The sequence below is a fragment of the Phodopus roborovskii genome, unplaced genomic scaffold (genome assembly GCF_943737965.1).
Source record: "Phodopus roborovskii unplaced genomic scaffold, PHOROB, whole genome shotgun sequence".
Taxonomy (NCBI): Eukaryota; Metazoa; Chordata; class Mammalia; order Rodentia; family Cricetidae; genus Phodopus; species Phodopus roborovskii.
The window spans coordinates 102,501-112,540 of record NW_026125300.1 but is presented as its reverse complement, the minus strand read 5'-3'; the positions used below and the strand labels follow the sequence as shown (position 1 = coordinate 112,540).

General features: G+C 46.2%; 1 protein-coding gene across 1 annotated transcript in view; it reads right to left on the bottom strand.

Moving 5' to 3' along the window:
• Positions 1 to 4,362: 4,362 nt before the first annotated feature.
• Positions 4,363 to 10,040, bottom strand: part of LOC127213689 (cell surface hyaluronidase-like) — a 73,734-nt gene continuing 68,056 nt past the window's right edge. Inside the window, 4 exon segments of the mRNA XM_051174149.1 lie at positions 4,363 to 6,406; positions 6,766 to 6,869; positions 9,809 to 9,872; positions 9,875 to 9,962. Coding sequence (XP_051030106.1) covers positions 6,210 to 6,406; positions 6,766 to 6,869; positions 9,809 to 9,872; positions 9,875 to 9,962 — 453 coding nt within the window. The 3' untranslated portion in view covers positions 4,363 to 6,209.

Below are 10,040 nucleotides of genomic sequence, written 5' to 3'. Positions count from 1 at the left end.
TTTTCCAAATGGCTTGAATCACCCACCCAATAAACTGTAAGTAGCATCTTGTTCTTGTACACAAGGAACTGGGATGGTCTCTGAAAGACTTTCAGGGCTGAGAAGGGTTGGGGTCTAGATGGCAGTTAGAACATTTACCTAGCATGTGTAGGCCTTGTAGTCAACCCAGTATTAGGAGGGAGAAAAGGATAAGATATGATAAGAGGTAGATGAAAAGTTTCTGCACCCCAATAAGCCTCTCCACCAATGCAGCAATCCAAATCAAACTGAATTTTAAAAGCCCACGTTTAATGAATACAAGACTCCTGCATGGTTTTCCAGCTCCCCAGAGAGGAGATGGGAAAGAGAGATCAGGAAACCACATGTCTATTTTCTAGGGACAGTTTAAATACCCTGTGGGAGTAGTCATGAGCATCTCTGGGGGTGGGGTCATGATTTCTCAGGCTTTCTGAGATACAGCAGGGTTTTGAGGGAGATGGGGAAGGGAGACATGGGTGAAACTTCCACCAGAACATTCCAGACTCTTTGGGTATATGGATGCCAGGGACTGGGGTGAAGCTTCCACCATAACAGGAAACAGAAGGGAGATAGAGAGAAATGTGGTAGGGTGAAGACACAGACAAGCCCCAGTCCAGACTGTCTACTCCCATTTGTAGCAGCCTGAGGCAGGTCATCAGCAAGTCACAGTAACAGTAATAATACATTCTGTTACCCTATTAAATTCTTTACTCTAGAATCCCTCAAGTTATTAAATGTGGCTAAGTACCCAAAAACCTAAACAAGAATCCAGAGGCCTAGCTTGTACATGGCCCTAGACACAGCTGGGTGTTGGAACTATCAGTATCTCCAGTATTCAGCAGGCTGGGAAGCAAAGATCTCCTGAGCTACATAGGCAGGTCTACCTTCAAATGGTAAATAAAAAGAATTGCAAAGGATAAATGCCAAATCTTCAAGACAGAGCTAGTAAGCACTCTCAGTGGTGTCCAGGCACTTGTCTGCCATAACAGAATGTGCTGTGGAGTTAAGTGCACGCCTTTCCTAAGGAATGCCTTTCCATGGGGCTGTACTAAACATTCCTTCACCCGCTAAGGAATGAAAACCCGTTATCAGGAGCACTCAACCCTTGCCCATCTCCTCCATGCCCTCCCCTCCTCCACACAAAGTAACCTGCTTAATGGCATAAAGATATGAGAAGGGTGTGGTGAAGTTAGAAAACAGGAGCCCTGAGCCTGTCTCCATCCTAGGCTGAGTAGCTTGGGAGGTTAGCTTGGGAGTCATCTCCCATGAGGCCATGCACCCGCCTTTCATCTTCTCAGACACACAGTCTTCACATTTCAAAATAATCCTTTCAGCACTGGCTCAGGTGGATCTTCTGTCAAAGACATAAAACAACCATTGGTTGAGGTTAGCATCTGAAAGCCATTGTGTTTCTCCTCAGTGGACAGCCTCGTTTCTGGAACCCAGGGGATCCTCCTTGCCTGGTAGAAAATGCCCACTGAGTTGTCAACCACATTTAGAATACACTCTCTCTGCACAAAAAAGAACACAGAGAAACCTCAGCAGCAGTTTGCGTGGCGAATAAGCAGACTATTGCTACAGACTGAAAAGTACTTTTTAGGCTTTCAAATCCATGCTCCATCTGACACAGTTCCGCTGAGGCCAGGACTATCCAGCCTGGGTCCTCAAGGCCCTGGCTGGCAGAAAGACAGCCATGGGCCCATCCGGCGCCAGGCAGATGGCCTCGTTATGATAAGCAAGTATGTGGTGGAGAAAGAAAGTGGGACGGATCGTGCGCTGCGGAAAGACACGGAAAAGAAGAAATGAAGGTGGTGAGGAGTGGGCAGACACTGGAAGCCTGCTAGCCACCTTGGGCCATGGTAAAGGTGCTGAGTAGACTGAGGGGGAGACCTGCTTGCCACCTGTAGTCATGTTGATGGCAGGGCTAGGTTGTTGCCAAGGTCCTAACTGGGGTCCTTGTCCTACAGGGAGCCAGGGCCTGTGTTGATATCCATGGTTCCTGTTGCCATCAAGTGCCATGCTGATTCCAGTGGTCTGGGCCACCTCCTGGGGCTGTGTTTGGGTTCAGGACCACGCTGCCACTGGGGCCATACCAATCTGGGATGTCTTCACTGACACCTAGGCCTGTGGTGACGACTCAGACCCAGGCTGCTGCCAAGGACCATGTCTGGGTCCATGGTCCCACCACAGCCAGGTTTATGTCCATGTCCCATGTTGCTACCAAAGACCACATTAAGCCTGGGGTCTGGGCCACAATGTGTGGTCTTGATGGTGTCTAGGGGCCATGATGCTGCCAGAGTCATCCTATCCTTAGTAGCTACCACCAGAGCTAGAGTGACAACCAGGCTGAGCTGCTTCCTTATGCCATGTCTGGGTCCGAGGCCCAGCTACAGCTGGGATCTGTGTTGAAGCCCCAGTTGCCCCTAGGACTCACACAGAGGCCCAGGATCTGGGCCAGAGCCTATAGCTTGGTTGGAGTCTGTCACCTGCCAAAGCAGGGGCCACACAGATATGGGTGGCCTGTGCTGCCCCCTGGGAGCCATGGTGTCATCCAGGCCCAGGCTTCTGCTGAGGGCCATGTCTGGGTCAGTGGTCCTATAGCAGCTAGGGTCCAGACTGACGTATGTAGCTCCTATTGCCATGAGGATGCCCAGGGTCAGATCAGCCACCCGAGTCCTGGTTAGTGTCTGAGGGACATGATGCAAGCAGCTGAGTGGCCTGTGCTAGTAAATGTCATGGTGACGTCTGAGCCAGAGCTGCAACTGAGGGCCATGTCAGGGTCTGTGACCCTACTGCAGCCAGGGTCTGTGCTGTTCAGGTTCCTATTACATGGAAGGCCATGTTGGTGTCTGAGAGACATACTGCTGCTGGGGGCTGTGCAGACCTGAGTGGCCTGCACTGCCTCCTGGGTCAGTGGTGACATCCAGACCCAGCTACTGCTGAGGACCAGGCCCTTGCCTGGCTGGTGTTTGTGCTGAAGTACAAGTCCCGTGTTGCCACCAAAGGTCACATAGAAGCCCAGGGCCAGGATGTTGTCTAGCCCAAGCTACTACTGAGGGCCATGTCTGGGTCTGTGGTCCAGCTGTAGCTGGAGTCTGCATTGATGTCTGTGGCCTGTCACCTCAGGAAGCCTTAGGAACCATGCAAGATGAAATCAGAGAGCCATGCTGAGCGGGCCCCACCCTTCAAAGCCCTGGGAAAGCTGGCCTTGCATCTTGCTGAACATGACATCAAGAGAGCTGCCCACCCACTCCTGAACTCAGGAGAGGGCTACCACCCCTCACCACATTGAGGCCATAGAAGTATGGGAGCTGACTCTGCCCCCTTACCTGAGATGGGTGGCTCCAGTGGCCTAGACTGACCTGCTCAGCTACCACTCAGGCCCACATGCTGGCCTTGAGTTGGTCCACCCTACATTTACCCCATCTAGGACCTGCTGGAGCTCATGAAGGGACTGGTCCTATAGAACGATACCCGCAAGATCTCCATGACTCAGGGTGGCCACGGGATATCCCAGAGGAGTTCTGGTGACGATCCAGTGATTATGGTATACCAGAAACCAGAGGCCTTGAACCAGACCAGTGACTCGTTGCAATTTGCATGTGTAGGGTGATGCCTTCCTGGAGGGGTCATCTAAATCTGTCAAGTCATTTGGAGTAGGGACTAGGCCTTCTCTCCTGCCTCTAGGTTAAGGAAGTATCCCTCCATGGGGAATGTGTTCCCAAAGTCCTTTCGTGCACCAGGGATACATCCTGTTTCCACTGTCAGAGGCCCCTTAGACTGCCCAGGCCTTGTAACTGAGACCCACGTTCAGGGGGTCTGAGTTGGTCCAATGCTGGATTCCCAGCTATCAGTCTGGGGGCCCATTAGCTCCTCCTTGTTCAGGACAGCTGTCTCTATGTGTGTTTGTAGCCTGGTCTTGTCCTCCCTCTCTGCATCTGCATCAGCTCAGTGTTTAGTTGTGGGTGTCTCATGCAATTGTTTTTTAATCACAACAATTTTGCACATGCAAGCTAAACAGTGGGGTTCTATGTAGTATGACTAGGAAGCTTAAAAAAAAAATCAAAATAAAACACCTCAAATGCCCCAGCTACACCTAAAATCAATTAACTCATTAACTCCAATCTCAGAGTAAGAGAGTGGAGTCCTCCAGCCCTGTGTATTTTTTATGACTCTTCAGGTGATTCTAGCACACAGCCAAAGCTGGACTCCTCTCCAAGGTAAAACTTGTTCCCTGACCTTTTAAGTCAGTCTTGTAAATCTGTGTGGATGGTCATCCTTTATTTCTACCAATAACGTCTTTAAGCAGAAATAGCAGATATTCACAAATATACATAGACAAAATACATGCACACATATTTTTATTTATTTAACTTAGGCCCTAATTATTAGTACATACATCAGAAAAACTTGAGTGCCCTGAAATTTGCATACCTTCTCCAAATTTTTTTTAAAAAACCTGAACTCTAAAAAAGCACACATCAAATATATTTAAGTCATAATATAACACACACATCCCCACACACAATTCAATCACCTTCAGGAACCATTACCTGGTAATATATTTCATAGGTAAGATCTCGCTGTACAAAAAAAAGAAGAAAAAAACGAACAGAAACCCACATCTGGAAAAATACCAAACAAACAAATCAGCAGACTTTGATTAAGACACGTGCCCCTTCTGTGAGCACTGACAGTCAGCATGGTTTGTCACAGCACTTTGAGGTAGCATGTTCTGCAAAGAAACACAAGTCAGGGAGACAAGAAGTATAGGCATCAGCCTCGGCCCTTCATACGGGGAAGACAGCTAGTCCATATTCACGGCTAATCTCAGCCCAGACATGCCTGGCTGTTCACCCACCCACCTTTGTGCCGCTCAGCAGCATTCCAATGTATCTTCCTTGTCTGCAAGGCCAGCCTCCTTTGCCACATGTGTCCCCAACCGGTTGGAGGAAAGCCCAGTAGAAGGGGTACTGGGCATCATGATGTCCCTTCTTCTTGAGTTTGACAGCTACATTCACTAGAAGAGGCTCCTCTTTTTAAGGCTGCAAAGAGGTTCATGTTGTCTCTATGATTCTAAGACCTAAAAAGGTGTCTCTTTCCTCCCCTTGGATACAATATTAATGGAGAAGCAGTAAGCTCTCTGGGATTTTCTGGTAGGATGGTGAGCAGAGAGCTTAAAAGAAACCCTGCCCCCCCACACACACACCAAAACAACAAAACACAGGTACAAGATCAAAACCAAGGACAGTTTCTTTTTGTAAGTTAACTGAGGGAGAGGGGGTGTTTTAGGTATGGTTTCTCTACGTAGCCATGACTGTCCTGGAACTCGCTATGTGACCAGACTGTCCTCAACGCAAGAGATCCATTTGCCTTTGGGAAGCTATGAGTGGAGGCATGTGGCACCATAGCCGGCTCTCTTTTAAAATGACAGGGGTTTACAATTTGGGAAGTAGATTGTTTCTTTTAAAGAAAAGTCAGTTTAGGTCTGCATTTTAAATACAAATATACAATCAAGACAGGTTAAGAATTAAAGCTGCAAAAAGGCCCACCAACTTCAGACCCGAGGGACAAGTTTTGTTTTGTTTTGTTTTTGCTCAATGGTCACAGATTTCAAAAGCCCTTTGTCCCAATATGGTTCCCTCTTTGAAAGGTGAACCCTCAAAAATAATGGATATAAAAGTGAATAAAAAGAGTACATGTCCAAGCAAGAAGGGCACGTGTTAGGCCCGAGCTGCCACTTAACATGGTATCTGGCATCACAGAAAATCTCACAGGCTGCCCAGAAATGAGTCCCCGGGCATCACTGACCAAGTCAGCCACTAGAGTCGCCTGCACAATAAGCATTAGACTTCAAGTATCGAGGTGCTTCAGCAGCCGCTCAGAAGCCCTCTCGCACCCAGTTCTGTAAAAAGGGAAGTGCTGCTGACTGGCTTATCAATGTGAGGGGCAAGAGAACTACTCTCCAAACTCAGCAGCCTCGGGAAGACAAAGGATGCTTTACCGCCTGTGCAATGCCAAGGTGCGGGAGCTTGGCACTTGAGCTATTGCTTTGAGTTCTTTGTCTCTCTCCCTTTTGTATCAAACAGGAAAATGGTTCCGTTGGGTTAACAGTGTCATCTTAAAATGCCATAAATTAAATAAGTTAGTTCACATTTTTTTTTCCTTTCCCAGCACTTAAATTACAGTCTCTAAAGCACTTTCAAAGCCTGCTGTAACAGTTGGAGATCTCTTCTGTGGACACTGCTGGCCCTGGAGCACCCGTAGTCCTCCATCTGCAAAGGGAGGTACTGCTCGAGCACCCCCAGGCCATGCTCAGAAGGACTGGTGAACAGCTTAGTCCATGACGGTTTAAAGTTGCCACTGAATCCCAAAAATACAATACTGCCTATAAGGAGAGAGAGAGAGATACGTATAGTGTACAGCTCCCAGCTCCAGCAAGATAATGAGGGAGGTGAGTCAGAGAGGAGCATGCGCTGGCGCATACACACACACACACACACGCACGCACGCACGCACGCACGCACGCACGCACGCACGCACGCACACACATACACATATTGATAAAAACACCTGCACTTCCTTACATGATGACACGCCGTAATCCAACACACTTCCTCTGACACAGTCCTTTATGGAGAAATTATTTCAAGGGAGAGCTCATTAAAACAGTCTAGCTGATAAATGCCCCCTTCAAAGTATTTTCACTGCCGCATGAGAAGGAAATGGGATACTACAAATACAAACCTTTGCTATACAGATGTGCTGGCTTGACCAATCCCAGGAGTACTAGTGAATCAGAGATATTCATCTGTTTTATTTCCCCTCTTGTGCTCAAAAGAACGAATGACCTGTGGGCAAAGTTAGACAATCAGAACCAGTGCCAGTCACTCAGCACGGATTTGCTAAAGATCTTTCTGAACTGAGAGCTATGGAGGAACACTAGACATAAGCAAATTTAGAAAGGAAAACAGGCCCGATGCTTTTCATCCCAGCTGACACAAGTCCCAACTCCCTGCTGCAAAGGGAACTTCTCACGGTCTTAGGAGGGTCGTAACACAGGGAAACCCAAAGGTGTGGAAACCAAGAGTCATGTAAGTGTGAGGGCAGACTAGAACCCAGCCTTTCAAGGGTAGGTCTACTCAGAGGCAGTCTCTGGGTTTCTCTCTATTACTCTGCGTCATTACCTCTTTATTGTGAATGGGTAAACACAAACTTAAAACATAAAGATTAGGGTTAGAGTGCAGATCATTGGTATAGTGTTGGTCTAGCATAGGGAGGCCCTAGACTCACTCCCCAGTGCTACAAATAACAGCAACAAATAAAAACAAACGTGAGCTTTTATCCATCTTTTGAAAAAGTTTTTTTTTTTTTTAATTTGTTTCTTTCAATTGCCATCTTTGGGGATATTGAGGTAGCTTAGCAGTTGAGAGCAGTTGCTGTTCCACTGGAGGACCGGAGTTTGATTCCCAGCACCTCTCAGCTCACAACCACCTGTAACTCCAGCTCTAATACATCTGATGCCCTCTTCTGGTCTCTGCAGGCTCAAGGCACACACATACACATAAAATAGTATAAATATTTTTAAAATAACATCTTCAGTGTGCAGTAAATCAGCATAATACTCAGAGTTGTTTGTGAATTCCCACTTCTCTTCCTGGTATAGTTGCTATGGCTTCGTGGTTTATTTTAGTATCTGACCAATAAGCTCTTTGTATTGGTATAATTCCTTTAAAGAAAGAAAGAGCTCACCACACTTCAACATGGACTGACTGAAATACCAGCTGCCAAGTACAACTGGAAGGGAAGCTGTTTGCTCCCACGAAAGAAAGTGAATTTCCATTCAGAAAAAGAGATCCTCCTCTAAACTCTGCCTGCAATTCCTTTAGCAATGCAGATGCTGTCTTAATTTGGGCTTTGACAAGTGCTTATGACCAAAACTATGGGTATAGGCTCTTAGTTGTAGTCCTCCTAAAGCAGTGGTGACTGGATTCAGAATTACTGCAGAGACTTGGCCACAGAAATCCTGCAGATCTGAACTTCAACAGCATGGAATTATCAGGTCAGTTTGGAGAGATCCTTACCAGGCGCGCACACAAAAGTACAAGCGCAAGCACGCACACGCACACGCACACACTCACATACACACACACACACACACACACACACACACACACACGAACGCATGCTCACACACAGTCCATCAACAAGCTCTCAGAAAATTACTGTCAATTGCACTGTAACTTCATTCTGAAGTCCTGACTGGCTGGACCTTGCTAAGTATACCAGATTGGCCTCAACCTTCTAGTGATTGTCCTGTCTCTGCTTCCAGAATGCTAAGATTACCACTATTCCTGGCCCATGGCCTATAACTTCTTGACACTGTATTAAAATGCAGTATATGCATGTAGCAATCCTAGGGTCCAATGCAAAAGCTTCTGCAAACTAAACACAGTAATAGAGCCAGCAGGCAGCTGTAGAAATAGCTCACTCTAAAAAGTCTCTCCTTAGGTACTTGTTTTAAATCCTCAATGTAAAGGGTAGCTTGCAAAACTATGTTTTCTACTATTTGGTAAGATTTATATCCTGGGTTTGAGGGAAAATGAGTATAGGGATTTTAGATACTGAGAAATATCTTTAAATACTGAAATCTCAGAAAGGAATCCTCTAAAGTCATCCTAACAATAAGATAGCCCTATAGCTGACCTTCTTATCCACAGGCTCTGCATACATAAATTCAACAAGTCACTCATTGAAATTATTTGGGGAAAAGCACCACTCTGATGGCAGTGGGTAAAGGTACTTGCTGTGCAAACCTGATAACCTGAGTTTGATTCTCAGAACCCACGTGGTGGAAAGAGAAGACTGCAAGATATTCTGATCACATGCACCTTGGCATGCATGGCAAACATTCCCATCATATACAAAGGAAACGTCCCCTAAACAATACACTATAACAAGTATCTATATGGCATTTACATGGGTCTTGCCATTATTCAGAGACAGGATTTAAAGAAAGTGTACAGAAGGATTATGAAGGTTATATGCAAATATTGCACCATCTTAAATAAGGGAAACAGATATCTGCAGGGAGGAACTAAAACCAAACTTCTCTGGATACTGAGTGAAGACTACTAAGGAATGATCTCCTCCACACATACCATGCCCCATGCCTTACACACACACACACACACAGAGCGCATGAACACATGCACACAAGCTATGACAAAATAATCTAAAGGCTTTATGGAACTTATTGGGAGCCAGTTCTTCAGGTTACAAGAACATATATCTTCAGATTAATGGAAATGACTAGAAGGCCAGGTGAGTCTCAATCTACAGGAGACTTAAGCTCTTTCAGTAAATGGCTCCACTTAATATCTACCACAGAGCAGCAAGGATCTTGAATTCATCTCCTTGTACTCACGCCTAGTCTGGTCAATCCAGAAAATGAAATGTTCTCCAGGGCCCCCCCCTTTTTTTTTTTTAAGAGATGAATGACAACAACAAATAACAGACCTTGCTCTTAAAAGAGAGCTGGGACACATCCACTTAAAAATTAAGTTATCTTTTCCAGATACCAAGTGACGTGGGTGATGGCGTCCTGAATCCCAGTCACTGTACAAAGCTAAGGGAGTGATCATCAGTAAGAGCAATGGCCACTGAAGAAAAAAACTACTTCACAGAGCCTGAAATGCTCATGGAGTAAACAGAGCTCAGAAGTAAGCATGGTCATGAGGATTCATGTCTTAAAGTAGCTTTTCTCTGGTACAGAACAAGTTTGACCTACCTTGGAGGGATGCTAGCCTTTAAATACTCTTCCATCTGACTGACATCAGCAGCAGGGAACATCTTTTTTCCGTCAACCGGAAAGGAACACTGCAGGCATCCACAATAAGGATGAGAACGCCTGCACTCCGGAAGGTGAAGTCTGTACCATTGACCTGAGAATACAAAAATACCTTATGCTGTCATCTCCATTTCAGAAACATCCCTAGGATGCTTGAGTTTTCTCTAGCTCC